This window comes from Meleagris gallopavo, chromosome 8, assembly GCF_000146605.3.
Source record: "Meleagris gallopavo isolate NT-WF06-2002-E0010 breed Aviagen turkey brand Nicholas breeding stock chromosome 8, Turkey_5.1, whole genome shotgun sequence".
Classification (NCBI taxonomy): domain Eukaryota; kingdom Metazoa; phylum Chordata; class Aves; order Galliformes; family Phasianidae; genus Meleagris; species Meleagris gallopavo.
The window spans coordinates 10,022,808-10,035,269 of record NC_015018.2 but is presented as its reverse complement, the minus strand read 5'-3'; the positions used below and the strand labels follow the sequence as shown (position 1 = coordinate 10,035,269).

The 12,462-nt window shown below is 35.3% G+C and overlaps 1 protein-coding gene across 2 annotated transcripts in view; it reads right to left on the bottom strand.

Moving 5' to 3' along the window:
- Positions 1-4,849: 4,849 nt before the first annotated feature.
- The window catches only part of MYPN (myopalladin), a 67,479-nt gene continuing 59,866 nt past the window's right edge, over positions 4,850-12,462 (bottom strand). For both annotated transcript variants that reach the window (XM_010714270.3, XM_010714268.3), the window contains exons 17-20: positions 11,732-11,939; positions 10,877-11,042; positions 8,564-8,697; positions 4,850-7,035 (exon numbers count right to left, since the gene is read on the bottom strand). In XM_010714270.3, coding sequence (XP_010712572.1) covers positions 6,866-7,035; positions 8,564-8,697; positions 10,877-11,042; positions 11,732-11,939 — 678 coding nt within the window. In that variant the 3' untranslated portion in view covers positions 4,850-6,865. The remainder of the gene's footprint in view (positions 7,036-8,563; positions 8,698-10,876; positions 11,043-11,731; positions 11,940-12,462) is intronic.

Sequence of the window (12,462 nt, the reverse complement as noted above, 5' to 3'; positions counted from 1 at the left end):
CTTTCTTCATTAAATACTTGTTGCTTGCTAAACATGTGTTTCACTACTGAAATTCAGTGTGCAGTTCAAATGAACTGTCTGTGGGAAATTAACCTCTATTCTTCTAGAAGGTTCAAACTGCATCCTGGTGTTTACTCTTTGAACTAGCACAGGTGGTCTTATGATTCTTTGAATCATCTCTCTCTCTCTCTCTCTTTTTTTTTTCCTTTTTTCTTTTTTTAACAAGGCGGCCAGAGTTATTTTTCAATTTGAACTGGAGAGATGTTTTCAACTGCAGTGACTTTTCCTGGTCTGGAAATGGAACTAGGGTAGCATGTTCCGTAAAAGCAGTGATTTCTTCCTGCCTAGCTGTTGCGGCTACCAGTGGATATGTCCTATCACTTCAATTAATTCCAGCTTTTTAGGTTTCTCTTTTCTATTGCACCATTTTTAAGGCACAGACCATTCAGCACTATACACACGTAAAGAACAAAGCTCAGTTCTTGTCTGGAATGCCTCAATGGTGCTGCAGTATGTGCATTATGAAAAGTAAAAATGTTGCTAGCTTTAGTTATAGCCTTGTAAGGTCAGTGACATTGCAACTTTTTTGCATGGGGAAGCATGGATATCATTAGGGTTTTTGTTGTTGTTTGTTTGTTTGTTTGTTTTTAATTTTTAGCTGTGTTTCCTGTACCCTGTTAAGTAGAACTTCTGTAGTGAAATCTTCAGTGAAGTTACTGTGGTGATATGATTTGCTAGGCAGAAATTAAAAAGAACATGATTTCCTGCTATATTCTTAATGTTCCAAAATAAGCTTCTGCCTTAAGATGATGAGTATCATTGCATATATTGGCAATACAGATTTTGGCTGCCAATACAGATGCAATTCTCAGTTTTAATTTAGGAATGGCTTTATCTAGACTTGATAAACTCATTAAGAATTTTCAAAACAATTTCTTTTTGCTAAGTTATTGTATCTCTATAAAATACCCAGGAAATAAAGCAAATGCACTGAGAACAAAAACGCATTTATTCATTGAAGAAACAGTCCAATGCTTCCTCTACATAGATATTAAAGACATTTGATTTCATTTAAAAAAGAAAGCTTTATGTTTTCAACTTTAATCAAGTGTCAAGAAAACATAGTTTTAAAAAACCCAAAGCAAAACCCATATGTATAATATTTAAATCTTTTCTACCAAATAATACATTTTAGTATTTTGTATACTAGTAGTTTTTTTCCAATTTGTCGTTCAGTTTTCATTTTTTACAGAAATTAACATGCAAAGTAAATCTTAACTTCCACAGAATTTGCTTAAGATGTCTGCATATGTAACTCCAAATAAAACAAGTCCGTGGTAGAATGGCTTCCTGCAGTCTGAAATCCACAGTCAGTTTTTCAAAATTTCGAAATGTCTTTGATATTTCTCCATTACTTTATTTAAAAAAGAAAAAAAAAATAGTCAGATATTGTTAGAAGATGATATAATCTTAGTGAATTGTCTGTTTCTGAACATAATTTCACATTGAAATAAATGGAGACCTTCACTTAAATTTGTAGTACGTATGGCCCAAGGATTATCTGTATGACGTTAGTTCTTTGTAATTATAATGGACTTGAAGTCTGAAGGCATTACTAAAACCAGCTTTTATTGCTCAGAGGAAGTGATATTACATGTGGGAGCTGCTATAGCTCGTAGGGCTGTAATAACATGGCTAAAATGTTCTTATGAACATTGCCTCTGATCTAGCAGTTACAGATATACACAAGAATCAGTTTGTGCAGGAATGGAGAAACATGGTTAAACGGGACAGTAAAATCAAGATCAGCAAATGTAATAGAATGAATCTTTTTTTCTTTCACCTGTTGTCTTCTATATCAAGACTATAAAATCCATCTTCTTTGTAGTATTAGTTTTGCTTCTGCAGCTTCATTCAATTTTCATTTATTGAAGAACTAACTGGATACAGAGCTAAAGGCTGAAATAATAAATCTTCTGTAACACTCTCCAGTGCCCTACTTACTGCACAGAGGAGCTTTGGTCCTAGATCCAATAACTGGGCATTTCTGTGGGTGTTGTGTGGGTGCTGGCTGAATGTGATGCAACATGGTGCAAGAATTTGAGACACAATGGAGTTCATCTCTGCCAGTCTGTAAAATAGAAGGATATGCCCAAATACAGGTGTTGGGGATGAATTCCACAAGATGCTGATAATCTGACAACTATACAGATCTTTTGAACACTCAGATTGTCCTAAAGACTCCTTAGCTTCTGCTCTGGTTCCACTTGCTCTTTTAAAATTTGATTGAGCAGAGAATTTATTGGATGAAGAAAGTGTTATTTAAAACAAGAGCAAACTGATATTTAGAAAAAACAGCAACTCTAGCAACTATGCTAGAGTCATGTCTACTATATTCCTGACTTGACAGTACTTTATGATTTTCTTCTAAATAATGTAAGCCTAAATGCATTAATTTCATTATCTGTCACAGCTGAGTTCTGTAGAAACCTCTGGTTTTGCTCCACGCTTGCAATTACTTAAACACATCAAGGACACACTCTTGTATGCAATTTTGAAGCATTTATTTAAGGTGAGATGAAAAGAGATACATTCCTGAACATTTGGGCATTTGTTTCTTCCTTTTGTATGCGCTTAATATACTTTAAAACTGATGTTAGCACTATTTTTCCATAGAGAATGACTTTGGATCAAAAAATAAAAAATATCAAATTTAATCAAGAAAAAATATAAAATAGAATTTTAGGGCTCAAAGTGAACATATTTGTATTAGAAATAGTAAGGCAACTAACAGTGAATCACTTATTCAATATTTAACAATTAAAAACTTTAATTAGGTCTTATTAATAATTTTGTATGAAGACGTCTTGAAACTAATGTTTTTTTAACCTTGTAGCAGTAAGAGCACAATTCTTTTAGTAACTTTGATTTCAGATTTGTTTCTTTGCAATATCTGTTACTGTAAACAGTTGCAATTGGTAACTGCTTAGATATTATGAAAGAGGCTGCAGACTTGACTTTTATAATTTAGATGATGTGCTTTCCTCTTCACACTAGTGTATGGGAATCATTCAGTAGGTATGTTCCATTGTCTGCATGCAAGCAAATTATCTCAGTCTAGCTGTTTTAAGGTGAGAAGTCTATTGGTATTAATGCAAACTGTTATATGAAGCTGCTGAGGACTGTGTCTGCACCAAGGTGGGCCAAAAATTTTAAAGCAAAGATGATACTTCTGCTTTATACAATTACAGAATAGAAGTTATTTCTGCCATTCTTTGAAATGTACTGTGCATCTGTTCACATACAAAAACAGGACTGGAAGGGAACACGAAATTAAATAAACCTGATCTGTTACTGAGAGTTTACAAAAGTGAGTATTTCTGTATCTCATTGATACAATGTTGTGTTTCACATTGTTGTGATTTAATGGACTTTTGGAAGATAATAGCTAACACTGATTCCAGTAAATGCTCTAACATTGATTTTTATTGTTGCAGGAGCCTGCCCTAAATAAGAGAATGAAATATCATGTTAGTGTGAAATCAAATCAGCTATTCAATTGAACAAAAACAATGAGAAGTCAAGCTGTTCAGGAAGAGAGCACAACTGCATAGTGTGTAGTACATCTTGACACAGTATGATACCCTCATGGCACATGAACTCTAACAACATCAAGTTTTGTGATAACTCAGTGTTGTCTCTACTGCTTACGCAAGCAATTTTTCCCATTGGCTTTCCCATCAGTCAACAATATAAGCATCATTTTTGCATCTTCTTTATGATGAGCACATTAGTTCTGCTAATTAACAGCATTTACATCCATTCATTAAGCTTTGTTTACACACTCTCTGTCTGGGCTCAGAATATGCAAAGGACAAATGTTCTGTAGCAATTAATAAGCAAAAGTTAATGACTACAGAGTATTTGGGATCAGATTCTGATTTTGTTTATGTCAGATGCACTGAAAATAATTTCTCTGACTTATACATTATGTAGGGAAGTGTGATGGATAAAAATTTGATCCTTCTGCAAATAAATACTGTCAAAGAGAGAATATTTATAGTTCAGGTGACAGATTTTGGTGATGCAGTCTGTAGCCTAGTTTGCTGTGAATCTGCAGAGGTCTCTTATTTAATGGCTTAGAATTAATCCTTCTTATACAGATTTTTGGGAAAAGCAGTAGCTTTTGTCTGCCTCAACAACAAGAACAAAAAGTACATTTAAAAAAATGTAGCACTTATCCTTCAGCTTGTCTGCTCAAATTATAATTATGTAAGTCAAGAGAGATAGTTTACATCTGTTATCTGTGCTCTTTGTCTTTTGGTTTGTGCCAAGTTCTTGGACATGATGTCTGATGTTATAAAATGTGAGAATCGCTACTAATGTCAGTAATATTCACAGGTATGATTCTAGAACTGGTAACCAAGTATCTGCAAATAATAGGTACTATTATTTTAGACTATGTAAAAAAAAAAAAAATCAGATATCATGCTTACCCTTCTTGCTAGAATTGCGCAGTGGGATATATCACAGCCCAAAGGAGAAGCTTGTGCTGCTTGATTTCTTAGTTTCTACTCAGTCAATAGCAAACTTTATCCATATAGGACATTCAGACAGGCAGAGGAAAGTAAAATAATGTAGGATATATAGGATGATTCAGGTTGGAAGGAACCTCAGGAAATCATCTGGTTCATTCCCTTAAAGCTAGGCAAGGGGCCCACTGTTGTGTTCTAAAGAGGAAAAGAGCTTGACTAACAAAGCCTGATGAACGATATCCAATTTTGAATACTTTGGGTCAAAATCCACTTTTCAGTTCTGACATGAAGTAATGAGATGACTGGAATTAGATCTTTTGTGTTTTAATTCCGTCTCATCCTTCTTCCCAACAGCACTGAATTAAATAAAATCCAATAACTTTTTTTGGATTATTTTCTCAAGAGTAGTTACAAATATGAGAATCTTTTTATTATTATTATCTTACTATTTTTTTTAACCAACTCTGACAGCCATCCTAAAAACAACTGAAGATTAGAGGAACAAGGGCTTCTCTATTCTGGAGGCCCACAGTTTGTCTTAAACTGAGCGAGCATCTCATAACTGAAATCACTTGAGTTGACGTACTGCTTTTTATAGCAATTAGTTGCATCTTACTTGCTGGAAAGGAGATACAACATCAGCAACAACTGGCATTTCTGCTTTCTCACCAAAGTAACTGTATCTTGGATTGTCTGTCAGGATAAGAATGTTTTAGCTTCCTGATCTGCTCAGTCTGGGGTCAATTATACCTGAGTTTTCTAACAAAAGCAGGGAAGGATAATGGTGAGTTTGAGTTATGGTGGTTTTGTGATACGTGTTTTGGTACTCACACAGGAAATGGAATAGTACAATAAATTCACTTCCCATGAATCATTAGGAAACCAAGAGTTAGTGATATCGTAAGTTGCTTTTGTAGGAAATCAGGAATGAAAGGCTTTCTCTTTCTCAAGTCTCTGTCCATATCCAGTATCCTTCTGCTCTTAAGATAATTCCTCATTGTTTTCTTTGCATTTGTAAATTAAGTTACACTGTGCAAAAAGTCCTAATAAGATCTAAACTGATAGTATCTGTTAATTTTTCTTTTCATTTTTCATCTTTTAATTTTTCTTGTCCAAAGAAGAGGGATAACAATAACTTAAAGAGGCAAGAAATAATCTTAGATAGTCACAGATTCTAAATGCTGTATAACTGTGCAGATGCTAAATGTATTTAAATCAATTAAGTGTTCTTAACACCTTCTGTTGCATCTTCATTAGATTCTTATATACTTCTATTAGTTATAGGAGAATTTAAGTCCATAGATTTTTGTGTATTAATGGAATTTGCTGTCTTAATAGTAGTCACCATACTTGTCATTGTTTCCTAAACGATGATGAAATCGCTGATTTCCAGCAGATCATAATTCCTTTTCAGTTAGAGGAAAAAATGAGGTATATGGTAGATACTTTTCTTTCAGTCACATTAGAAACGGGAAGAAAGAGACTGATGTTTGAAAACTCTGAAGTTACAAGCTTGGTATGAGTTTATGTTTAAAAGCAGAGAATCGCTACCAATGTAAGGGAAAAAAAATATAAAGCACATCTGGACAATAGTTTCAGCTACGAGTTCTACAGAACATGCTTCAGACTACAGGAAGATTAGTGTCCTATGTTAGAGCCCTGGGCACATGTCCTGTACCTTACTTTATGAATCATTATGCCATGAGTACACAGTTCATGGAGTATACACATGCACACAAATATAAATATATAAGGTATACAGCTGTACCTACATGGAATTCTATACTTATCTAGACTTGAGTTCAGCAATTATAAGATTATCTGGCTTAATCATATATAAAAATGAGTTACATCTTTTTCCTTGTACTTGTGCTTTGTGATTATCTGGCTTTTTGTTTCAGAATTACATTCAAAGTCATGTTGTTTACCCTCATTCAGGATTGTTATTGTAATATCAGTGTTTTCACTGGGCAGTATTCCAGCAAAACATCATCAATCCTTAACGTAGCTTGCTACAGGAGAGTAGCTTTAATTCTAGCAGTAGAAGTGGTATTGGCTTTTAAGTGCTGAAAACTATGTTTACTATGTAATTCTTAGCAAACTACACAGTTCTGAATTTATTGCACAACACTCCATACCACAATTATCCTGCAGAAAAATAGTATGCAAAAATCTTGTATATGTTACTCGCAAAATTTGCAGCAGCAGTACACTTAATTACAAACAGATTGCTTGTAAACCTTGAGCATCTTGACTTGTACCTCTTTATTTTTTTTTCAGTTCTAGTATTTCTGCAAGTGTAACTGGAACCATTGTTCATTTGTTTTTTTTCAAAGTTCATCGCTTTCCACCATCTTTTGAGTTGGGGATGAAAACAACACAGGACTTTCAGTAGTTGGGAAGCCAGAATACATGTCGAGTCCTTGGCCAGTAAGGTTTGCATACCGGCTACTCCCAGGTCGAAGCTTTATTTGTTGTGGAATTTGATGATGCCACTGAGCTGAAGCAACAAAAACAGAACGGGCTGCATAAATCTCTGAATAAATTAGCAGTGAAACAACAGAAGTCAACATGCACAACTGCTAAGTCTAAGTTCCTTCCAACATCCTCGAAGGGAGCACAGCAGTTTGTTCCCTGTCTTGGAGTCTGTTCCTTCAAATATTGCCATCTGTATGATTTACACTGAGTGTTTTTATTAAAATATTAATGGACAAATTTCCACTCCTTTTCAATTCAATAGGAACGTTCACATGAATTTCAGTAAGTCCAAAAATGAATCATTTAATCTGTGAAGCTTTCTCCGAGCTCTTGCAAGCAAAGGAAAAGACACATTACAGCATGAGCAGAGATAAACAAACGGAAAATAACTCATTTTGTACTATTCCATCCCTTAGAGGACTTTTCTTTCTGGCTTTTCTTCTGGTGGTATTTATTTTTTAAATCAATATTCTCACTACTGTACTTCATTCTTTACAAATAGAACTGTAAATAGTGGACCAGACCTTCACTTGAAATAGCATGAAGAAAAGTAATTTCTGTCATTCTGGCGTACAAGACATGTAGATTCTTTAGAAAATACAGCTGGAATCAGGACACATTTCTTACTTCCCCCCCCCTTTTTTTTTTTTTTGCTTTTTGTGTTCATTCTTCGTATAAAACCTTAATTTCTGTGTGCCCACATTTAGACACTTGGGGAATTACTTTTCATTTTGTGTGTTTGTTTTTGAATCAATCTCTGCTCAGCCCTCTCTTGAATATTGAATTACTGTTGTTTGTGTCACCACAAGATGGCAGAAAACTTACAGAGATGCACTGATGACCTATGGTTCTATTATTCCACTTTTTTTTAAATAAGAAAACAAGATTAAAAACTATTTTTGAGGGCATGGATATAACCCTGTCTTCTGTTTTATTTTTATTGCTTAAATAATCAAAGATTTTCTTTTTTTTTATTATATATATACAAATTATCTTAGATAGTATATGCATCTTGCATAGAAACAGAAGTTAAATGTTGTGCCATAGTTCTTGAACTAGGCTTAGGTCTTTTGAGTCTTCGATCAGCACATTATCATCTTAGCTTGCTTGCATTACTTAGGCGTAATTTGTACCATACATGCTCCCTGAAAGAAGGGGCCTACTTTTAAATGTGCAATTTGTTCTTCTTTCTCAGATCAGTGCAATAGCACTGCTATGTGCCTCTAAAGGAACAGAGGTAAGGTTTAACCTGAATACACATTTGTTGTGCTTTTATGTGTCTATGGAAGATGGAAAGCAGAAAGAAAAAATACTGTACAACATTTCTCCTCTCCCACATCAGTTTAATGGCAAGTAATCTCATAATTTAACTGCATTGTTCTATCTCCTCCTGGTGGCCATGTTAAAATGGAGTCATGCAGTGATAGCAATAGATAGTAATGTCTAATCCATGGCAAAACTGGTAACGTAAGAACAAAGAATTAGTTGAGAGCTAGGACTGTCATAGAAAATAAATTCTGATTTGTTTTATTTACTAGGCCAGTACTTACCATATATGTCAAGTCTAGCAGTACAAGAGACAATACCAGCTTCGTTTTTTGCAGACAAGGTATACCAGCCAGCATCTGCTTTCCTGGCAGGCTGAATCAGAAGGCAGACGTACCCTGTTGTATCTTGGTGCATGCTGGGAAAACAAGTTTTTTAGGGTTAGGATTTGTCAGGAGCATGTCATCTCTGAGATTTTGCAATATGTATATCAGCTATGAAATAAAAAAGTCACTTCTGTTCCTAAAGAAGTATCAGACTGTGACCTTTACACTCAATAGACTTACTTCCAGGATAGCCCCAGACAATAATCTGAGCAGCTGAAATCTATTCTTGCTCCTTTCAGCTGTGAAAAGCCATGGTGTTTTTATTCTGTATGTGCTAATATTGGAATTGCTTATTGAATTCCAATGAAATAAGCCCCAGCAAAGCTGCTGGTGAGTCATACTGTATCTTTTTTCAAGCACAGAAGCTAGAAGAATAACATTTGTACAAAGTTGTGATATTTTCACAACAGTAATCAGAGCTAGTCAAACTTCCTCATGGCACCCTTTTCCACAAGAGAAATGACTGAAAGGCAAAATCTTGAAGATTAATTTGACAACATTCAGAGCTAAATTTGTTTCATTATTGCCTCTTTTTCATTTGCTCTTAAGCAGTCTGTGACTTTTTGGCTACAGTTCTCAGGAAAAAATAATATTTGGTAGTATGTCAGAGAACTGAGGTTCCTCTGTTCTGTAGGCTGTGGTTGGTTGTTTTATCAGTTCAAATGTTTCCCTCAATATAAGGGAAGAAGTGGGAGATAAGCACATCAGCATGCTTGGAATTTGGAGGATGTTTTGAAATTTGACATTTTGCTTTCATGTAAACTGTACTGAAACGCCAAAACACAAAATTTCAGGTAAAGAGGACAATTTGTGCTTTAGGCAGCTCCTAATAACAGGAACATTCAGCCTCTGCTATCAGCACTACATAATTTGCTTTATGCTAAGACAGAGTAGTACAGAAACTCATGAGTGTCTAGATCTCGATACAAAAGAAGGTCTTTGGGATCCATAAAATCATTAAGGTGGGAAAAGTCCTCTAAGATCATCTAGTCTATCTGTCAACCCATCACCACCATGCCCACTAACCCACGTCCCTAAGCATCACATCTACGTGTTTCTTAAACACCTCCAGAGATAGTGACTACCACTTCCCTGAGCAGCCTGTTCCAATTCTTGACCACTCTTGTGGAAAGAATTTTTTCCTAATATCCAACCTGAACGTTCCCTGGCATAACTTGAGGCCATTACCTCTTATCCTGTCGCTGGTACCTGAGAAAAGAAACCAACTCCCACCTTGTCACAAGCTCCTTTCAGGGCTTTGTAGAGAGCGATAAGGTCTGACCTCAACCTCTTCCTTTCCAGACTAAACAACCCCAGTTCCTTCAGCCACTCCCCATAAAACATATGCCTTCATACCTTCATTGCCCTTCTCTGGATAACTCCACCAAACGTCTTTCTTGTAGTGAGGAGCCCAAAACTCACTGGAAGATTGGATCAAGTAAACTTTCCTGTCACAACAAATGCTGCTGCTGAGTCAGTTTGCCTTGCAGAGAGACTGCAGGCTACATATGTGAAAATGTAGTGCTTTTTGTAGTTGATAGCAAATGGCCAATGTCTGCATAAGAGCAGTAGTTGGAGCCAACTAAAATTATATTTATGCTGAAGTATCAACCATCTTAAGCAAACAAACAATTATTTTAATCACAGCTACAAACACTAATAAGTTTTTTGAAAAATAAAAAATATCAATGTATTTGAATGGAAGAGCTGAACCTGATCACTGTTGCATCCTTTAAGAGAGGATCAAAGTCTTTGCCTGTGTTTGTGACCAAGCTTTGTTATCGACTTCCATATCTGATGTGCTAAGCTCTCAGTTATTCCATGCTGTGTAGCATTCATAGCCATAATCTAATTGTTGAGTTTGAATTCATTTATATTTAGAGCTTAACTGGGAAAAAAATAGTTTAGAGAGCAAAGAAGCTGCTAAAACCCATGAAAAAATACTGTAATAAATTCAATAAGAAGATATTTATCATGGCCCAAAAGGCTTATTGCTACCCTCTGAGGCATTGGCACATTATGCTCCATGCCTTTTTCTGTACCAAGGACGTAGCTCTTCATGTCACACAGTGAAGCCACCATTTTAAAACTTTATGTGGGAGAAAGAAATAGTTTTAAGAAGAGCATGACCTGTTTCAGTAAAAAGCTGTGTGATAAAAACAGTTGGTCTGGCTACAAGAAACTTCAATTATGGGTATGCTGTTACAGTACCTCATTCTCTCTCTGTTTGATGGGATGGTTTCATTATCCTTCTTCCAATAAAATACAGGAGGCGGCATTCCCACAACCCTGCACTCTAATCTGACTGGGTACCCTTCAGGAACACCACAGTTCTGAAGCTTCTCCAAAAACATGGGAGCTTTTTTTACTTCCTTCGCTGGAAAAAGAAACAGAACTAGTGAACAACAGATACTGTATTTCTTGATTGTCATTGAACAATGTAGAAGAATGCAATCAAAAACCGTGGTACTGAAATAGGCTGCAAAATTTTTAATGGGACAGTGGAAAGAAAGCGAAAAGCCATGACTGTAGCCTCTGTAAGAGAACATAAAACAAGTAACATGCAGAGCTGTTGTTCATTAAAGAATGTATGCATGTATGTAGGCATGGGTCTAAACCTACTACCATAGCAGGAAATTAATGCCCAATCTATGGATTTCAATAGCTCACAACTTGCAAGGCTTTATTATAGAAAAACATTCAAATTTGAATTTTTATTATTCAAATATACTTTTAAAATCAATGAAACTGGGATAGGCATCTAGAAGACCTATACATATTTTATGAATTCAGACTCTTGGCATTTTCTGGGGAGAAAATTAAGAATGTTATTTTTCCAAGACAAGAGAAGTAAAGTAGTGAAGATTCAGAATTCTTACAGCCCTCTGCTAGTAATAGGAATGCACCTACCAGGTCCATTTGTCTCCTGCAGCTCTAAGACTGCTGTTTAACAGCTCTACTATAAGTGAATTAACTATTTTTTTTATACTTTTTTGGTAGGAAGATTAGGCAGGAGATTTCTGAAAATAACAGCAGGACTGTGAGTAGTTTTCCAGTGATTCTTACCTACAACAGTCAGCTCCAGACTAAATGAATTTTGTCCTGTTTTATTAGTGGCAAGGCAAGTATAAGTTCCAGCATCATTTTGTGAGAGAGGATCAATAAGCAAAGAGTGAACTCCAGTCTCTCTGACCAGCATCTTGTGGGTACCGTCTGGTAACACAGGTTTGCCATTCAGAAGCCACATCAGGTCTGGCGTTGGTAATCCACTCACCTAACAGACAATGAAATAGATAGAGGCAAATGTAAAACTGACAAACATATTTTATTAAGTTAATGGGTGAGCTTTAATTCAGATATAATCTGAATAATGTCAGCTCAGCTTCTGTTTTTTGCTGATTAATTCCAAAAAGGATAAAAACGAAAAACAAATCTCAGGAGAAACATACACTGAAATGCCCATATTTTTCTTAGTCAGAAAGGACAAAACTTGATTATATAATCAGATTCCATCCTAAATATATGCTTCTTTTTTTGTTGTAGTTGATGATTATAAATCAAACCCACTCAATTTAACAGACATTAAAAAATATTTTCTACAAATGTCTTTGTATTTCATAATTTTTGGTGAAAAATATAGATTATTTGTAGCTGTAAAGCTGCATGCTTCGTAACAAGACAAAGCATTTTAGAAAGAACACTGTATTAACTTTCCAAGATCTTTCCAACAGATAAAAGTGCTTGCTCATGTCCAAAATATTCCTTTGCATACAGTATTCTACAAACTAGGGAAAGAA